Source organism: Dipodomys spectabilis, unplaced genomic scaffold (assembly GCF_019054845.1).
Source record: "Dipodomys spectabilis isolate Male_0828 unplaced genomic scaffold, ASM1905484v1 ptg000318l, whole genome shotgun sequence".
Classification (NCBI taxonomy): Eukaryota; Metazoa; Chordata; class Mammalia; order Rodentia; family Heteromyidae; genus Dipodomys; species Dipodomys spectabilis.
In genome coordinates, this window is record NW_024870995.1 from 703795 (window position 1) to 724141 (window position 20347).

Sequence of the window (20347 nt, forward strand, 5' to 3'; positions counted from 1 at the left end):
CTGTGCTGTGTGCTATGCACATAGATTCAGTTCACTAGGTGTACCAGGCAACCTTGAGATGGTCCTGTTGTTCTCAGAGTGACCAGCTAGGACCACTTAAGAAGAGACAAGTGGTATTCAAGGTCTGTAGTACTTTCACCTCCATGGAATAATATATGCCAAGTGTTAGACATCACTTGCCCAGTTTTTAACATTTTTATTGCGAAATGTAGCACAACTCCCTGGCAGTTCCTAAAATCAAAATGCACAATTCACATCTCTCAAAGCAAATACCTGTGTGACCTTCACTCTGAAACCCCACTTAGGCCTCAGCCTTCCATCTCCATTTCACCCCAGACAGGTCCCAAGCACTGGTGTTTATTGTTTTGGAGAAGTTATGTAAATATGTTATTTGTGAGATTTACTCACGTTATTGTGTTTGTTTCTTTGCTATATTCCCTGTTTATCTCATAGCAGAATACTATTGGTTTGGGCCTATTACAAAAACGTTGCATAAATATTTTGCACATTCTCTTGGTGCATTTCCATGTGCATTTCCTTTGGTCCCGTTCCCAGAACTGGGAATTTTAGAATATGCTTGTATCAGTTGAAGTTGATGATGCCAAGGTTCATTTTATACTTTCATCAGAATGAATCAGTTTTCCTTGCTTGACATCTTTACCAATTCATAGCATATTATTTTGGTTTTAATTTCCATTTCCTGGGCTGGGAAGATGGCTCAGTGGTAGAGCACTTGCCTTGCATGCTTGAGGCTCTGGGTTCGATTCCTCAGCACCACATAAGAAAAAAGCCGGAAGTGGCGCTGTGGCTCAAGTGGTAGAGTGCTAGCCTTGAGCTGAAGAGCTTAGGGACAGCGCCCAGGCCCAGAGTTCAGGCCCCACGACTGGACCCCCTCCCCCCCCCCCCAAAAAAAAAAATTTCCATTTTCTTGACTACTAGTGAAATTGGAGACTTTTTATCTGTATACTTGTCTTTTGGCACTCTTCTGTAAAGTGCTTGTATAAGCCTGTGTCCATTTTTATATTAAATGATTTGTCTTTCCTTTGATTTGTGGGCATTCTTTGTATTGTTGGTAAGAGCTTTCTTCCTTTTGGCAAAGTGACCTTGAATGATAATCCCAGCTTGAGATGATTCCGTGTCTTCAAGCCTGCTGGCTGGCCAGCCCTCCCTTCCTTCTGGTTTTGGAGGCGGGGTCTTGTAGTATAGCTAGGCTGGCTTGGATTCACTGTAGAGCCCATCTTACTACAGACTCCTTATCCTCTTTGTTTCTCCCAAGTGCTCGGACTACAGGTGTGGACCACCATTCCCATTCTCCCCTCACCCCCCCCCCCCCTTTTTCTTTTTGGTGGTACTGAGGTTTGAACTCGGGACCTCTTGCTTTCTAAAGGGTACTATGCCACTTGAGCCACTGTCTAGCATGGCAGGCATTTCTTTTTTATCTTTTTTTTTTTTTTTTTTGTCAATTGTGGGGCTTGAACTCAGGGCCTGGGCACTGTCCCTCAGCTCCTCAGCTCTTCAGCTCAAGACGAGCGCTCTACCACGTGAGCCACAGCGCCACTTCCGGCTTTTTCTGCTTATGGGGTGCTGAGGAATCAACCTAGGGCCTCGTGCATGCAAGGCGAGTGCTCTACCACTGAGCCACCTTCCCTGTCCAAGCATGGCAGGCATTTCTTACGACTGGATAAAAGACCCTTGCTGCCTTTCATTGGCACAGTTGCCTCTGATACTTAAATCTGCCGTGAGGATAGATTTCATGAGTGATGCAAGCAGGAGCTAGGTTACAGTATTTCACTCGGGTACACAGCTTTGTTGATGCCACAACCCAGATGTTCCTTAGTCCCATGTTAGCACCTACGGGAGCCTCAGTTCCTCTCTGCATTCAGTTCACGTTCTGGCCATCAGCTCTGCGTTCGTGTTAGGCTGTTTCTGGGTAGCACTGGGGTGCTTGCTTGTGTTCCACTGTAGCCACACCTTCAGCCCAAGATCATGTCATTTGAGTCACTGCTGCTGAGAGAGAGAGAGAGAGTGTTTTGCTGGTCCTCTGGAGCTTGAACTCAGGGCCTGGGTTCTGTCCCTGAGCTTCTTTTGCTTAAGGCTAGCATTCTACCACTTGAGCCACAGCACCACTTCTGGCTTTTTCTGTTTATGTGGAATGAACCCAGGCCCTCATGCATTGAGGCAAGCACTCTACCACTGAGCCAACTTCCCAGGCCCTGATTCAAGCTTTTAACTGTGACTTTACCTTTGTGAGTGAATACTTTACTTTTTGAGACTAGATCTTGCTGTGTAGCTGGGGCTGGCCTCATCTTCCAAGTAGTAGGATTATATGCCTATGTCAACACCTCAACTCTTTTTTCCTTTTAACTATTTGCATGAGGTTGTTTCCCACTGAGACTACTTCCCCTTCTTATCCTTAGCCCACTGTGAGTGTGGACCTGAGTTTCCTGCTCTCTGGGCTTGTCCACAGGCTTCACTTTTTCCTTTTGCCTGGTAGTTTAAACCAGCTGGAGATAGAAAAAGTTAGAAGAAAAGATGGATCATTTATTGAATATCTGCGGGCTGATGTCTTTGTCGCTGTTTCCTAAGCAGTATCTATAACAGCTGTTTACACAGTATTTTGTCAGGTACCATAGGTCATCTAGAGATGACGTAAATATACAGGAAGTATGCAGGGCTCTACACACAGCATTCCACTTCGTATAAGGGATTGAGCACTAGTGACTGGTGTATTCAAGCACCTACAGCTAATCTTGCTCTTATGCTTTTCCTGGTAATACATGGTATATACCAGAAGTGCTTTGTATGTTTTCATTGGTCACAGAATACTAAAAAGACAGAACTCAGTGGTCACAGTTTAATAAGCTTTATTAAGGAAGGTTGTAGGTGACATGGGAAGGTTTTGCTGCAGTTCCCATGAGAGTAACTAGTAGTGACTGCAAAGACCTCACCTGTAGCTCAGTGTTCATTATCTGTCCATCCCTTTGCCCTACCCCACCCCCAACACACACACACACACACCAGTGCCCATGTCAGCACTGGAAAGGGGACATGACATGATACGTTACTCTTCAGGATGACCTCGCAGAACCCCAAAAGGAATTTGTGGACAAAACCCTGAGAACCGGGGCTGGGAAGGTGGCTCAGTGGTAGAGCGCTTGCCTTGCATGCCTGAGGCCCTGGGTTTGATTCCCCAGCACCAAATAAGCCAAAAGAAAAAAGCCGGAAGTGGCGCTGTGGGTCAAATGGTAGAGTGCTAGCCTTGAGCTGAAGAGCTGAGGGACAGTGCCCAGGCCGAGTTCAGGCCCCATGACCGGACCCCCCAAAAAAAAAACCAAAAAACCCCTGAGAACCACTGTGCCAGTGAAGGGCACAGCAAACTCAAAAAGGACCAGAGAGGGTATACATTGAACTTCATAACCCTTGCAGTGAAGATGGCCAGACAAGAACATGAATGGAGTTGGAGCTGTAGCTTACTGGTGTAGCATGTGTTTTACATGCACTAGATCTAGGGCTCAATCCCCAACACTACAAGTGACGCACCCCCCCCCCCCCAAAAAAAAAAAAAAAGTTAAAATGAGCAGATTGGCTGCATCCATTTTATTTTATTTTATTGTGCCAGTAGTGGGATTTGAATATAGGGCTGGGCACTTCCCCTTTGCTCTGCAACTTGAGCTACACTCCTGCCTCCCATTTTAATGGTTAATTGGAGATAAGAGTCTCACCAGACTTTCCTGCCCGATCTACCTTTGAGCCATGACCTTCAGCTCTCTGCTTCCTAAGTAAATAGGATTACAGATGTGAACCACTGATATCCTGCTAGCTGCATTCCTTTAATTAAAACTTTATGGAAGCTGGACACTGGTGGCTCATGCCTATTATCTATCCTAGCTACTCAGGAGGCTGAGACTTGAGGACTGCAGTTCAAAGCCAGCCTGGGCAGGAAAGTCTGTGAGATTCTTCCCTCCAATGAACCACCAGAAAACCAGAAGTGGCGCTATGGCTCAAGTGGTAGAGTGCTAGCCTTGAGCTGAAGAGCTGAGGGACAGCACCCAGGCCCAGAGTTCAAGCCCCATGACCAACAAAACAAACAAAAAAAAACTTTATGGATACAGAAGTTCTAATTCCATCCTGTTTTTAAGTTTCACAAAACACTAGCCTTCATTTGACTTATTTTTTCACTTTCCTTAAGCCCATTAAATTGTAAAACCTATTCTTCTTGGGGTGTGTACACACAGGAAGCAAGCTAGATCTGGCTTGGCTTCATTCCATTGACCTATGCCAGTAGGACCACACATCATCCCGCAGGAAAGGCACTGGGGCTCATGGTGGTTTTCTGTATCTCCCCTCCCCCTTCCCCTCCTCTCTCCTCCTTCTCCCCTCCTCTCCCCTTCCTGCCCATTGCCTGTTTCTGCATATTTTCTGAATGTTGAAAATGTCTTTATTTGTGCTTATTCTCAATGATAAGACCAAATTTAGTAGTTCAGTCTGCAATTAGTTTTCTCCAAATTCTAATGGTAGCTACCTGGGCATTTAAAATTCTTGCTTCCATATGATCTGCCCTCCTCCCTGACAGTTCTGTCCTGCGATTGGCTTCCTCATGTATCTTTGCCTCTCTGAATTTTGGGCCTCTCGGAGGTTGGCTCTAGTACTCGTGTTTTCTCCCATTTGCCAGGTTCTGGATCTTTCCTTCTCTAAGTGGATTTTTTTTCAGGACTTATTCCTACTATTTAGTTGCCTCCATCTTCTTTTTGTGGTTCCAAAGCTTTTCCTAAGTTTCTGAATGAATTCATTTGGGAGTTTCAGAGTCCTGGATTCTCAGTCTTGGCTTTGTATGTTTTGTTAGTACTAGGCTTCTTGTCCTGATGGCTCTGCTCTTTCTCTGGCTGCAGTAATCTTATAACAGGTTCCCTGGGGCTGGTAGGGCTTCCTTTGCTGGCAGTGCACATAGATGGACGTGGCGAGGTCCCAGCCACCCTTCAGCCACCTCCACCTGGACGTTGTCCCCAGACTCTATATGCCAGCAGGGTTGGACAGCGCTTTTCCTCACGTGTGGACGTGGTGCCCCTGCCTTGTGGGGACATCCACTGCAGTGCCTTTTCCTGTGGGTTGCACCAGTGCCCAGGCATTTTTCTGTTTTTGAAGACCTTCTCCACAGACTCCTGGTTTTCTGGACTCTCTTCTTGTGCAGTGCTGGGAAGCTACTTTTCTGTGTCTTTGAGGGAAGAGAACTCTTGGTGTCGGGAGGTAATGAGCCAGAAGCTGTGGTAGATAGCGTCTGAGGTAAGGAGGCCTCTGCATCCTCCACAGAGCAGAGTGGCCCAGCTCACCTGCGTGGGCTTTCACGTCCCATCTTGCCAGACCTCAGATCCAGTCAGTTGGTCTCTGGTGGCTCCCACCTGTAATCTCACCGCTTGCGAGCTGAGATCTGAGTGTTGCTGTTCAAAGCCTGCCCAGGCAGAAAAATCTCCAATTAACCAGCAAAAAGCAGGAAGTGGAAGATCAGCTCAAGAAAAAAAATTAAAATGAAAGAAAGGTATCCAGTACCGAAAAAAGGAAAAAATTCAGGAGTGCGACTGCCCTTTTCTTCCTGGTGATACTGCTTTGTGTTTAGTCGACCACTAGGGGTGGGGTGTGGCTCCGTGGCACAGGGCTTGCCTGGCCCGCATGAGGTCCTTGTTGGGGCTTCAGCGCCACTGTCCCTCTGTGCAGCGTCCACAGACACAGCTGCAGCAGGGCGTTCCCCTGGAAGCTGCTCGTTCGTTTTATTTACGATGAGTGGATAGGCAAGGGGTGTGTGTGTGTGTGTGTGTGTCAGTTCTAGGGCTTGAACTCACGACATGGGTGCTGTCCCTGAGCTTTTTTTTTTCTCAAGTCTAGTGCTCTACCATTTGAGCCACAGCGCTACTTCTGGCTTTTTTTAAAGTTAATTGGAGATAAGAGTTCCACTTTCCTGCCTGGGCTGGCTTCAAAATGTAGTCCCCAAATCTCAGCCTTATGAGTAGCTAGAATATAGACACTGGCACCCACCCAGCCAGCTATTCTATTTTTAAATAAAATTTAATAGTTTTCCTTTTATTAACATATACTTATTGTACAAAGGTATTATGCATATAATTAATGTATCTGATCAAATTTACCTCCTCCATTATTGTTTCTTATCCTGTCTCCCCTTTACAACAATTTTAATGGCTTTCATTATTTGTTTTCATATATATATATATATATATAAAAGATATATAAAAGGAATACTACAATCATATCCCCTTCACCTCCTGAGTTCCTACCCCTCAAAACCTAATCATCTTTAAATTTGTACCCATCTCACACAAAGCCGCAGTTCCAATGAGAACCTCTCTGCCCCTGCCCACTCAGTGTCTTGTGTTTCCCAGGCCAGCAGTCTACTATCTGAGCCACACTCTACCTCTGAAGACAGCCCACTTTTGTGGGGGAAATTGCATAATGTAGAGATCACAGTTCTAGGTAGAGAAAACATACCCACATGGATGGAGGTATACTGCTCTCTGGCATTATTGGAGAGACAGTAGGAAGTGAATGTCTTTTTTCTTTCTTTTTTTTTTTTTTTGGTCAGAGAGTAGAAAGGAGTTGGGTATGGGGTTTGAACTTAGGGCCTGGGCACTGTCCCTGCACTCCTTTATTTAAGGCTTGAGCTCTACCACTTTGAGCCACAACACCACTTCCCAGTTTTCTGGTGGTTAATTGGGGATAAGAGTCTTGGGACTTTCCTGCCCAGGCTGGCTTTGAACTGTAATCCTCAGATCTCAGCCTCCTGGGTAGCTAATATTACAGGCATGAATCACCAGCTCCCAGTGGAAATGAATGTCTTGACTGCTTTATCCCTCTCCCCAAAATACCTTTACACGTGTTCTTATGCTAGATACCAAAAGCAGGTTTTATCCATTACTGTTGAAAAACAGGGCAAGATCTTAAGATGATGTTATGTAGAAAGAAGGGTCCTGCAGTTTCACGGCAGGGCCTGGGGACGTGAGAAACGACTCTCAGTGTGACCTTGAAGAGAGAAGCAGAGAAGTAGGGCTACAGTACAGAACACGGTTGAATTGGTGCTTCATGCAGCATGGTATGTTGCCAAGGGAAGAGAGTACAGGGTGTGAATGTGCGTGTGTGCATGTGTGTGCGCGCGCGCACACGTGCGTGCATGTGTGTATATGCGTGTGTGGAGCCTAGAGGTTACAAAAAAGATAAATCAGACATGTTTCTCCTTGGTCCTCCTATCAGTGCTACTGAAAAGCTAGGGTGCAGATAAATCATACTGAGAGAGAAGAGACTAGAAGGAGGCTGGACAGAAGGATGGAAGCCTGCTGTACTCTAGTGGTCAGGAGGCAGGGCAGGACAGATGGCTCAGGAGCAATGGGCTAGTTTGAAATCCTTTCAGGTTTTGTGCCAGAGAAATATTTTTCTAGTTACTTGGTGGTTAGCAAGGAATGGTTGGCTTGTGTATAAAGTATAGACAAAAGGGTTCATTTGTAGGTGAACCCTTGTCTAACTCTTAAGAAATGACCCCTGACCAGCAAGTGTTTAGATGCCAAAATGTTCAATGCAGTGCATATCTTCAGATTTCCTGGGAAACATGAAGCAGAGCTTCTAGCTCAAGAAGAGTCTGGAGCTGCAGGCATAGACGGAGACCTTGAGGCCTTCCTCAAAGCATCGTATGCTTGTGCTTGCCATCTGGACATTCACCTGAAAGAAGTTGTAGAGTTAGTTAGGTGTGCTTGGTGCCTTGTGAAAAGCAGAGTTTTCCTCCTGCCTTCTACCTGGGTGTGTGAAGGGCAGTAGCTGACTCTACGTGGCTGAGCGGCAAGCCTCAAACTCAGGATCCACCCGACCTGAGGGTGAAGGTGTTCATGTAGCCTTGTCGGGAACAGCAGAGGCAGAGCCCCTAGGACCCATTCAGCCCTCTCCACCAGTGGTGGTGTTCTCGCCAAAGGGGCCTAAGACCAGGCACTGGCAGGGTTTGGCCTCCTTGATCTACTTTGTCCCTGTCACTCTGCGCTGTCAGTAACCCTGGGAGCTTGCCTCCGAGGTGCCAGGGCCCTGCTCAGCCCAGGTCAGAGTGGTTGCACACCTTAGCTGGTCAACTGGTCAGTTTGGTTTTGTCCTGCCTCGTTGGCTTCACCAACTTTGGTTTTTACTATTACTAGTCCTGGGTCTTGAACTAAGAGCTTGAACTTGAACTGTTTCACTCAAGGCTAGTGCTCTACCACTTGCTACAGCTCCACTTCTGGCTTTGCTTTACCAATTTTTAATCTCATGTTTTCTCTTTTGAAGCAGACAGTTGATGACGAAGCGATGGTAGCATAAATGAAGATCAAACGAGGGGAGCAAAACGATGCCCAAGGGTGGGTGTTCTAAAACACCACAGCAAGAAGACTTTCCTCTCAGCAACGACATGGTAGAGAAACAAACTGGGAAAAAGGTAAAACTTAGTTGACTCTTTTTTCCTTTCTTAGCCTGGGCTCTCCTAGACTACCAAGAGCTGCGACTAGGTCTGGAAAAGCATTGTATTCACTGTGGTTAGAACTGCAGCTCAGCCACCTGCTCTCGGCTGACCTTGTAGAAGCCTTCTCTCTCTCGCCTGGCAGGCATAGTGGTGGTGTTTGTGGATGTGCAGGGAGCCACACTCCCTAAAGGATCTTGGTTGCATGTTCTCAAGCCAAGCTTTTAGTTCATTTTAGTAGTTGGCTCCCTGAAGCGGTCTTGATTGGGTTATCCATTTTTGTCCTCTGTATTCTAGGATTTCTGTCATGGTTTCAGTGAGACTCATCAGTTAACTAATATAAAAAGTGATGAATTGTATGTCTGGCGAAGTTTTGTTTTTTCTAGAAGTAATAGGCAACAAAATCTAAATGTAAGCCCCCATCGTTTAATCACTGCTGTAGAAAATACCAGACTGAGGGATGTGCACATTCTGTCATCAGTGCTGAGGTGGACTCAGATGAGCTTGGACTGGGACAGAGTGAAGCTCAGCTTCACACTTGGCTGTGAGCTATTGGTGCAGCTGCTCTTTACCAAGTCCACGAGCTGCCCTCAGACCCAGCTTCGTGTTCTCTGTGGGGATGGGTAGTGCAGGAGCACCTCTGAGCTGGTGAGCTGTGATGTGCAGTGGGGAAGGAACCAGCCACATGGTGGGGAGCAGTCACTTCATCATAGCCATGCTGTAACCGTCAGGTAGCATCACCTCGATGCAGTTACTAGCTAGCAAGCATTTTGAGATGCTGCCCCTGTTCTGCTTTCTATCCCCATCCTGGCACTTGGATTATTGCTAATGCTTGTGCTCTGCTGTACCTTCATCTCTGATAATATTCTGGTTTGGGGGGGGGAGGGGTTAGCCGATATTCCACATGTGAAACGTAACAAGGAGAGAGTCAGTTTTGGTTGATAGTGAAATGATTCGTGGTCATGATAAGTTTATGAGCTCCTTAGACAAAAACTAGATTTGCGGTCCCGTCCCCCTCCCCCCAGACCCTTGGCTGTCTGGGCAGTATGTCACCTACCTGCTCCTCCTTCTGGAATGTCTTGTGCTGTGACATAGTGCCACCGCACAGCCGAGTCTGCGGCTAAGGCTTGTGATAGATGAACATCACCGTGGTGCTGAGTTTGTTACTGATTGGGGTCTATGGTGGGTCCTGCCCGGCATGTGCGAGTTCATGAGATGGAGCTGGTGTGGCCTGAAATGGCAGCTTGGGCCAACAGGCTGCTGAGAGAAACCATTGGTATGCTAGTAACTCCCGCTCTTAGCTGAAAGCCTGACGCAACCAGGCCACTCCTGATTGAACCATAGTTCTCCACACTACAACATCACACAGTTGCAGGCATCAGACAAGGGAAATGGCTCTGTTGTCATCGCTTCACCTCCACACCGAAGCTGACCCTAGAAAGAGCACACAGCTCAGCCCCTGTAGTCACTCAGACCAGGGGCTTGTCTTGCCTCATTGTAAGGTCTTTGAGCCTTGGCAGTGACCTCTGACTCGGATACCAAGGTGTCTGGCATCTGCCTCTGCCCTGTGTCCGTGGGGGCAGCTCTGCTCTGAGGGCGCGCGGTCCCAGCACTCAGCCGCCTAGTTTATGGAGGCCAGGTTGCTCGCTGTTCTCTTGCAGCTCCTCCCACTGCCTCTCGGCTTAGCATGGTCCCCTGTTGAGGAATTTCCCAGAGAGCCAGCTATCAAGGTTTGTGCCTGTAATCCCTGCTACTCAAGGGGTGGAAATCTGAAGGATTGAGATTCAAGACTTAATTAGGCAAAAAGTTCTCTGACTCATCTCAACCACTAAAAACCTGTCACCTCATCTACACAGAAAGCCTGGTTAGGAGGATTGCAGTCCAAGTCGTCCTGGGCATAAGCACAAAGACTCCATTTGAAAAATAAAAACAAAAAGATCTGGGTGTGTGGCTCACACGATAGCTTGCTTGTCTAACAGGTGTTTCTCCAAAAGCCAACAGAATTCCCCCGAGATGTTGGAGAAATAGGTGTGGTATATTTTTAACTCTAGAGGGTGGAGTTGGCTCTAGGGACCGTCTGCTTACCTAATTAAGATCAAAAGCTCCTCGTGGACTGGGAAGGTGGCTCAGTGGTAGTGTGCTTGCCTTGCATGCATGAGGCCCTGGGTTCGATTCCTCGGTACCACATAAGCAGAAAAGCCAGAAGTGGCACTTGTGGCTCAAGTAGTAGAGCGCTAGCCTTGAGCTGAAGAGCTGAGGGACAGCGCCCAGGCCCAGAGTTCAGGCCCCACAAGCAACAACAACAACAAAAAGCTCCTTGTGTCCAAATGATAGATACAAATAGAAGTCCCCAAAACCCCAAGATGTCTATAAGAGAGTGAGACCAGTTTTGCAGTTGGGTCTCTCAGACTCAATCAATGTTAGGGTGGTGGCAGGGAGGTCAAAGGTTGAATGCAGTAAATACACAGGAACAGGAAGCCTCCGCCTCACACAGACATTGTCTATGTTGCTCTTGCTTTGGTAACCAGTCTAACCACAGAGTTAAACAGATAGTAGAGAAATAACTAACGGTCCCAGCATAGCTCTCAGAAGTTGTGCAGGAGGCAGTGTCTGAAAGGCTTGGAGAGTGATGGGCTTGGCTTGGGGGAAGGCCAAGTTGCAGTAAATCGGCAACAGTGGCCAAGGTGCAGTGCCACTGTCCCAGCATCAAGGGATTCAAGCTGCTGTGGTCGTCATCTCGGGTTGAGCTCAGTGCATGCTGAGACCACACATCAAAATTCACATCTCGTATTGGCTGTGAGAGGTGTGGAGATTAGACTTGGTGTCTCCTGCTCTCTGCCACCAGGGTAGGTGTGTTTTAGTTACGTTGTTGTTGTTATATATTCTTGGAGGCTATCAGACGCAATGCTAACGTTTTTAGCGTTGTTGTTGTTATATATTCCTGAAGGCTATCAGACGCAATGCTAACGTTTCTGTGCAGTGGCACTCAGCATTATTGGTGCTTTCCTAGCGTTCCTGGTGACCTGGGATGGAGTCAAGGAAAAGGAAGTGCCTGATGTATCACTTTTGTCCCTGTTCTTTGGGGAGAGCAGGGGATCTGTTGGTGGCAAAGCTCGGAGACATGGCGAAGCCCCTGCTCTGGGCAGGGCCCCAGACTGGTTACACCATGTGCTCAGATACAGCAACATGTTATCAAAAGCAACGTGTTTTAGTGATTTTCAGTGATCTCAGTGAACTATTTGTGGATGGCATGGAACAGGGCACGTGGGTCTGTAACACTGCTTGCCTCAGACTAGTACATTAGAGAGAGGGCACTTTCTCAGGTTTTCCAAAAAATGTGTATCGAATATCCAAACTGGAAACAGGCTCAGTAGGAACCAGCAGACAACTTCACTGTTTCCAGAGGATTCTGGCCTAGAGAACCAAAGGGTGTCCAGTGCTGCCCACAGAAGTGACCTCTCTGACACTAGCTAGCTGTCCTCCCTCCACAGACATCACCTGCACCGTAGGAGTAGCTCTGAGCACGCTGGGGACGTGTCCCCGGGAGCGCTGACTTCCGTCACTGGCTTTTTTCAGTCTTGGGGTTGAACTCTGGGTCTGGGCGCTGTCCCTCAGCTCTTCAGCTCAAGGCTAGCGCTCTACCACTTGAGCTACAGCGCCACTTCCAGTTTTCCAGTGGTTTATTGGAGATAGTCTCACAGACTTTCCTGCCCAGGCTGGCTTTGAACCATGATCCTCAGATATCAGCCTCGTGAGTAGCTGGGATGACAGGCGTGAGCCACCAGCACCCGGCTTGCTGATAGCTTTTGAGTCCTGCTTCCTCCCCAGACACATGCCTGGGCCTCAGTCAGCCTGTGTCAGGCTTCCTGTTGTTAGGATGATGGGCACGTGCTATCCATCCAGCTCCTTCCATTGAAATGAACTCTCATGAACTTTTCAACCTGGGCTGGTTTAGAACCACCATCTTCCCAGTCCTGTCATCAAGAATGACAGGCATGTTCTACTGTACCCAGCTTTGGGTTGAGAAAGTCTTGTGAGTTTTTCTTTGCAAGCTAGGTTCAAACTATGATTATTCCATTCTTTGCTTCCCAAGTAGCCAGAATTGCAGGTGTAAGCTACCAGCAGTTGGATCATTTGCATTATCTTTTCATATATCCAGATAGATGGGGTTTGTGGGTGTTATCTGGAGAGTTCTTGTCTGTGTTCATGAGGAATGTTGGTTCATAATTTTATTTCCAGTGAATGCCTTTCTCAAGTTCTGGAGCTAGGATCACCAAAAGAGTTGAAAATATGTCTTCTTTCTCTGTTATCTACAAGAATTTATATACGTATTATGTCTTCTTCTCTCCCTATATTACAAAAAGTGTTTAATTGCAAACTGGAGATTGTGTGTGCTCTGTGCCTGTGTAGCGTTGCGAAGGCACCGTGCAGGAATGTCTCTCTCACTCCCAGTGGACTGGGGTGCTGTGGCAGGTGTGCCTGCATCTGCCTCTTTGGAGGGCAGGGGTGAGTGCTGCACAGCTGAGGCCCTTCCTTCCTCGGGCTGCCACATCACCCTGCTCTGAGCCCGCAGCATGCTTTGGGAAAGACCCTCCATACTCACTTGAAGCATGGCTTCTCAGCTACCAGGTTCAGTCGATACGGAGTTGATCAGTTCAAGTTGGAGGAAGTGCCTAGGTCACGTGGGGGCTCCTGGGGCAGTGATTGCGCTTCGACCAGGGGCAGACAGGTGTCTGCCTGCTGCTTTGAGGGCCACTCTCTTAACTCCCTGCACCGTGTCTGCCAGTAGCTTACCTTGGGAAACTTTCAGAAAGCTCCTCGGGGGGCCCTGGGCTTTCTGGTGTCTGTGCCTTCCTATCTGAGGCAGCTGCCGCACCCGTGTGCTGTGTGCCCCTCTGTTGTCTTCCCTGGGGCTGTGTGCGTGGCCACTGGCGAGGGCAGCCCACTTAGGTGTAGGCTGTGAAGCCAAAGAAGTCAGCTTGCCACTGCTGCCCAGTCTAAGGTGCTGTCAGACTCTACAAGCCTCTACTGCACAGCTCCTCCAGCCGCTTAGGAAAGTGGCTGCAGCAGCCACAGAGCTCACCTTCGCTCCACAAGGCAGGTGTCCCTGGTATGAGGCGCTGCTTCTGTTGTAGCTGGTCCCTCCACCTGAGTTCACAAGCTAGCTGGTCTTCCTGCTCTTCCTTCCTTCCATGTATGTTGTGGCCACCAGGCCTTGCCCTTGCTTGGGGCAAGGGAACCTCAGGAGGCACAGGACGCACTGCGTCCTGAGCATATATGAGAGTGTGCCCACTCCCACCTCTAGGGGTGGCCACTGTACCCACCCTACAGTACTGCCACAAAGGCAGACAGGTGCCGGTGAAAGGGGCTGGAATTAGAGTTCTTGGGATCTTAGCTTGCAGGAGAAACTCTTGAGTGGGGGCTATGGTCAGTTCTGTTCCTTGTTTCTCTTATTCTCCTACCCACGACCCCTTGTGTTCCAGGTCCAGGATGAGGATAGGAGGTAGGTGGGGGAGGAGGACCTCCAATGTGGGGTAGCATGTGGCCCTCAGCAGCTGTTGGCGGGGAACCCTTCAGGTGTAGGACCACGGCCCTGTCACAGTCAGACTGGAGAGTCTGGTCCTTGGCACCACTGGAGCCCGCCTGACCCCTCACATGTGGCGAGAGAAACCAGACTGCCCCATTTCTGGCACATGAAATAAAATCATAACTGACGTGATTGCTTCATCTAGGAGTAAAGTCTGAATGTGGCCCTTTGTTTTCTAGGATAAAGACAAAGTTTCTCTAGCCAAGACCCCAAAACTGGACCGCAGTGATGGGGGGAAGGAGGTGAGAGAGCGGGCCACCAAGCGGAAGCTGCCCTTCACGGCGGGGGCCAATGGAGAGCAGAAGGACTCGGACACAGGTACCAGGCCTCAGCCAGTCCTCCCAGCCCTGCCCAGCCCAGCCACACTGCACCCACGAGGAGTCTGTGTAACTCCCATGCAGCCACGGGTGTGCCACAGCAAGGACAGGAAACCAGCCATCAGGTTCCATCTCCTCTTCGCTGTGTTGGGGGTGCTGTGCTGTGCACTCCCCAGGAAGCGCACACAGAGCAAAGACGTGCTTTCCCCCACGGCTGCTCCACTGGTTGTCGTAGACCCAAAGGAAGTCCTGCCAGGGAGAGGCAGACGGTAGTTGGCCTGAGTGGGTGTGGGAGTAGTGGTCTTAGGGTACTGAGAAGCTGGTATGGGGCTCTCACCTCATTGTGTACTGAGAAGCAGGTGTGGGGCTCAGCATACCTCACTGTGTACACTCCCAGGTTGGTTCTATCTTATAGAGGTCCATGGCCCTGCTGCTGGCCTGTGCCTACTTTCTCCATTGGATGATCCTCTTACTCAAAGGCCTTCCGCCCTGCTATCATCTGAGATCTTTGTAGGCTTGGGGTGGGGGCAGCACAACACCCAAAACATCCGTAAGGCCTGGGGTGAACGCCCTGTGGGCAGTGGGCTCCACCAGTGACATCTAAGACTTCAGGAAGGAAGCTGCATGCGGGGGTGGGGGAGACCCCAAGACAAGAGGCGCACCTGAGGATCATTGAGCAGTCTCAGTGACACAGAGGAGAGCCACTAGAAATGAGCCCCGTGCCACAGCTTTTATTGGCAGAGTCCAGGAAACCGCAGCCTTTGTGTTTTCGTAGTAGTCAAAGGTCCTTCACCCACCTCTCCTCCAAATGGTACTCCCCTGAATATGCCTATAGACACTGCTCAGAGACTGTGGTCAGAGGCCAGCAACGTGGCCTGCTCTTTGGGTGGGGTGAGAAGGTGGTGTGGGCTGGTTCCCATGGCTCCTGTCATGAGGCGGTGGGCAGGAGCGGGAATTTCCACCTTCAGCACGGCTGCCTGGAGGAAGTGTGGGAGTGTGGTGGACATGCGTGCTTTTGGACAGCAGACACAGGGAACGCTGCAGGCTTTGGCTCTGAGAGAAGGGAGAGGCTGGGGCTGCCCCCTGAAGGCCCTGGGGCATGTTTGTGCCTCCAGGTAAGAGTCAGACCAGACCCGATATCCTTCTTTTGGTGATAGCAGTGTATGGCCTTCCCAGTGGGTTATTCACTTTTTGGATAGTGACTCTGGGGTTTGGAAAGAGACCTGAGGTGGCCCTGCCGTCTCTGGAAATCTTGCTGAAAGAGTGAATGAGCAAAGTACCGGTGCTCTGCTACCGCTGCAAGCAAGATTTGTGTGGCACATAAATTTTAAAAAGGGGTTTATTTTGGCTCATGGTTCTGGAGGCTGGGAAAGTGGTTTAAAACATTACCTATTTGTCAGAGTTCAGTTCATAGGTACAGTGCATCCTGATGAATGTCACCCCTTCCGGCATGATTTTTAACCTTGATGAATGATGGTTTGGGCCGGGGCAGTGGGGAGTGTCAGACCTCCTTGGAGGGTGGTTTAGCCACCCAAAGCAGATCCTGGCTCTGCTGGGAAGTTGTCATTGCAGATGCTAGGTCCAGCGAAGCATCCCAGGCATCCCACTCCTACCAGCATCCCCAGCGCCTTCTGCTGAGAACATGCCGCCTGGTGCTCACTGCTGGAAGAGGGAAGCAGTGGAGCCCAGGAGTGTGGGATTACCAGGGAGCCAGCTTCAGGGTTTCTAGTAGCAAAGTTTCCATAGCTGTGCCCCCAAGTGGCAAGAGTCTGCCTAGCTTCCTCTCAGCTACCAAATGGCCACAGGAATAGTTTCTTGTTTCCTGAACCCTGCTATGGACAGCCCAGCCCATGGGAGGTGGGGCCTCCTCCTCAGTGCTTAGTCAGGGCTAGGGGCAGCCTGCCAAGAACAATACAGTTCTGTCTGTTATGAGTCATTCTTAGGTTGTACATCAGTGTGGTACCTGAATAGCAGCTAGACACGGTGGTTGTCCAGGTAAATAGGAGGGCGGCACAGCACATTTTCCTTATGGTCCAGAAATTCTGGACAACAGCATGTCCAGAACCAGGCTGCTGTTCTGCCTGGAGGTGAAAGGGAAGCAGGAGGGAGGGTCCATCTCTACAGCCAGCGGAAGGCTGACAAGCCCTGTTACACGTAGGCTAGGCTGTCTGAATAGCAAAATAGGCAGCAGCACAGAGCCAGTGACTGCTGCCTCCAAAGAAGACCACTCTTCCGCCCTAGAGCACACCCTCTTGAGAGCCTTTTCCCAGATTGGATCATTTTCTGTCCTCCTTATCTGCAGGAGGGTGGGGTCTACCCAATTCTTACTTGGTTTGCTCTGTTTGAAGAGCTTTATTGCTGAAACTACTCACAGTGAGATTATATGATGTGTTAGATTTGCTTCAAATGATATTATTCTGTTTGTTGGTGTTGGTACTAGGGCATCGCTCTGCCATGGCTTTTCGGGGGAGGGGCAAGGCTAGCACTCTGCCACTTGAGCAACACCTCCAGTTCCTCCCTTTTTTATATTCTGTGTATTTTCCCAGGAATTTCAAAGTCTATAATGAATATAAACATTAGCCTATTACCTAATATGTCATTTTCCTCCAGAAACTTCCTGCAACCTCACAGATGTCTCTATTTTAGCTTCCTGACTGCCTTTAGAAGGCTACATGTGACACAGCTTCAGAGCTGCCAGGTCAGAGAAGGTCTGGAATCAGAGCTTCACTGTAACATGACATACTTCTTTGGAACAAGGAGGAAAACAAAATTTTTCTTGTTTTACCTTTGAACAAGTCTGTTGTCTCTGGAATCTGAGGGTTTGCTCAGCATGCCAACATGTAAGTGTTCACACAGTGATTCAGTGTTAGGTGCTCATTCCTGAGATCCTGATTACTCCTGGTTTCTCAAAGAGCAAAGGCTGTTCTGAGTTCCCCACCAGAGGCAGTAGCTCCTCTCTGTCATTGCGAGGGAACATGATGGCACAGAAGTTACAGGTCTTCCTGTTTTGGCAATGTGGTGAACTCCGTATCCTAAATAATTATCTTGTTAGAAAGGCCCACAGTTAAAAATGTTAAATGTAACACCATGCTTTGAAGCGCACCTTGGTGCACGTAGCTCAGCAATGCCAGGGCCAAGTAATGTCTCAAACCTAGAGCCAGGCCCCAGGGTTGAGGTTTCGGGCTTTGGAAGCCCGGTCCCTATGAGAGAGCCACATCTTTTGTGCACACTGGGCTATCAGGGAAAACACTGTCCTCCGTTGGGAGCTGCTGAGGAGGAATGAGAGGCTTCTACCCAATCTGCTGCTGCTCTAGTAGGGCTAGTGTTAGTGCTTGTGCTTCCTTACACCCCTGGAAAAGCCGTGTGTGCCCTAACTAGAACCAGAGCAGACCCTCTGCGAGACAAGTGTCCCTTGGTGCCAGAGCTCAGATTGCTGCTGCCCTGGGAGGCCCTACCTGGCCAGCTGGTACAGATGCAGACCGGTGGGATGTGCCGTGAGAGGGGGTGACACGAGAGCACAGGGGAAAGGCTGTGGTGTGAGTGTGTGTGCGCGCGCGTGCACACTCACTCACCAGTGCTGGCGTGAACTCAGGGCCTGAGTACTTCCCTCGGGTTTTATCAGTGTGTCATATGAAAAGCCTGGAAATGAACATGAATTATCACTAAAATTGACATTTCAGCGGCTAGACTACAGAGTGTATTAAACCCAAAATAAAAAAAGAATAAATTGGAAGTTATAGTTACAGAAATGTCACAGACTGAGGCATAGAAAAAGGTGAGATGCTTGCGTGGTGAGAGGTGTGGAGGGATCTGGTCAGTGCATGCCAGAGCAGAGCACAGTGTGTTCTGAAGGAGAATGGCAGAGCACCCTTCACAGTAGCAACGCAGAGGTCCTCCATTTCCTCAAGTGTGATGTACCATAAGCAGGGAAGGAGCAACTACAAATGTGTCATAGGCTTTTTTTTTTTTTTTGGTGGGTCATGGGGCTTGAACTCAGGGCTTGGGCACTGTCCCTGAGCTCTTCAGCTCAAGACTAGCACTCTACCACTTGAGCCACAGCGCTACTTCCAGTTTTCTAGTGGTTTATTGGAGATCAGAGTCTCACGGAGTTTCCTGCCCAGGCTGGTTTTGAACCTCGATCCTCAGATCTCAGCCTCCTGAGTAGCTAGGATTACAGGCATGAGCCACCAGTACCTGGCAGCTTTTTTTTTTTTTTTTTTAATTGTTATATAAAGGGGTTCCCACTAGCTGGGAAGGTAGCTCAGTGGTAGAGTGTTTGCCAGCATGCATGAAGCCCTGAGTCGATTCCTCAGTATCACACAAACAGAAAAAGCTGCAAGTAGCGCTGTGGCTCAAGTGATAAGAGTGCTAGCCTTGAGTAAAAAAAGTTCAGGGACAGTGCCCAGGCCCATGAGTTCAAGCCCCAAGACTGTCAAAAATAAAAATTTTAAAAGGGGGTTACCGCTACATAAGTCAGGCAAAAGAGTACACTTCTTTTTGGACAATGTCACCCCTTCCCTCACTCTCTCCCAGTATTTCCTTCCCATCTCCACCCACGAGTTGCATAGTTCATTTTCCACACAGTGTCTAGTGAGTTCCACTGCTGCGTTTGTCAGCAACATGGTGGAGGTGTCAGAAGTGGGCAGTTTCAGGATATGCTGTTGGTGAACAGGCCACAGGCAGGAGGCAGCCTCTGTGAACATGGAGCTGCACGTGCTGCCAGGGGTCATCCCTGGGGAAGCTCATGTTGCTCACTGCCAGAGGATGCTGCACTGCTAAAAAGCCTTTCTTCCCATGAACCCACTTTCGGGAAGCGAATTCTCGCAACCCCTTTCGCAAGAAAAAGCTTGGCGTGGGCCAGAGAGGAAACCTTTTGTAGGATCACGTGTTTGCTAGCTGAGTGGTGAGATATGGCTGCCCATTGACAAGAAGCCCAGCACAGAGAATAATGAAAAGATGTTGCAGAAACTCAGGGTGCTGCTGTTTACGATGAGGCGGGTGTACTGTCTGAGCTTACGTCAACCCAAGATAAATGCCACTCTTCATGTAGCAGGACCACTGGGAAGTACACAGGGAGGGGCCCCGGTGCTGACCAGGCCGTGGCCCCGTTTCTTCTCATCCTTTGCTCTCTCTGGTGCTCTGCCTTAGGTGTTCACCCCAGATCCTCAGAGCTTGCAGAATATATTTGGGGGGAGGGGGGTTGGATCCTATTGGGCTGCACAGCCCTCCCTCCATAGTTCTCAAGCATTCCTGCACCTTACTTGCCACTCTACAGGGACACGGACATTGGCTTACTTCCCGAACCTGCCAATGTACTGTTGGCAACTTAGAAAATACCATTTGGAATAGATATAAATTCCACCTTGCTTCGATTTCAATACCAAAAACAAAATTCAGCAAAATGCCTAACGAGCTTGCTTGGTTGTCCACAGCAGCGAGGGGTGGCTCCTGCCCTCCAGCATAGGCCTTGTGGAACTCACGGGCACGTGGCTGCCTTACAGCAGGCCGCGAGCACAGGCGGCGGCTGTCCATGTGGGACCATGCCGTTGCACTTTGGACATTCCGGGTGCAGGCAGGGTTTGAGCTACACACTGTGGCTATGCTTCATCTTACTGAATGCAAAGGATCGGTATTTAGGGAGTTTTCTGTGTGTCCAGGACACAGGCTCTTCTGATGGGATAAAACAGGGCTCCCCAAATATCATTGGGAGCAGCTGGAAGTCCTCTTGGCTGAGCACAGGCGGGCAGCAAGTGGGCGCAGGACAGAGCCACGGCCGTCCCCGAAGCCAGCTGTGTGTCCCACGCTGGCACAAGGTCAGAGCATTTGGCAACAGCTGCTCCAGAGGACTGGGCCAGATTTGCTGTTCTTAGCTAGCTAGCAAAAGAAGTGCAGCTCAGTGGTCTTGGGATGGCCTTCTGGAAACCACATTTACCTTAGGCTGCCCACCTGGTCCATTTCCATTATGTTCCT

At 49.2% G+C, this 20347-nt stretch overlaps 1 protein-coding gene across 6 annotated transcripts in view; it reads left to right on the forward strand.

Moving 5' to 3' along the window:
• The window catches only part of Ankrd11 (ankyrin repeat domain 11), a 144273-nt gene that overhangs the window by 102643 nt on the left and 21283 nt on the right, over positions 1-20347 (forward strand). For 3 of the 6 annotated variants that reach the window (XM_042702221.1, XM_042702219.1, XM_042702223.1), the window contains 2 exons: positions 8308-8452; positions 14240-14378. In XM_042702221.1, coding sequence (XP_042558155.1) covers positions 8366-8452; positions 14240-14378 — 226 coding nt within the window. In that variant the 5' untranslated portion in view covers positions 8308-8365. Of the gene's footprint in view, positions 1-8304; positions 8453-14239; positions 14379-20347 lie in introns of those variants that run through there. The other 3 variants (XM_042702220.1, XM_042702222.1, XM_042702224.1) reach the window with 2 other exon arrangements.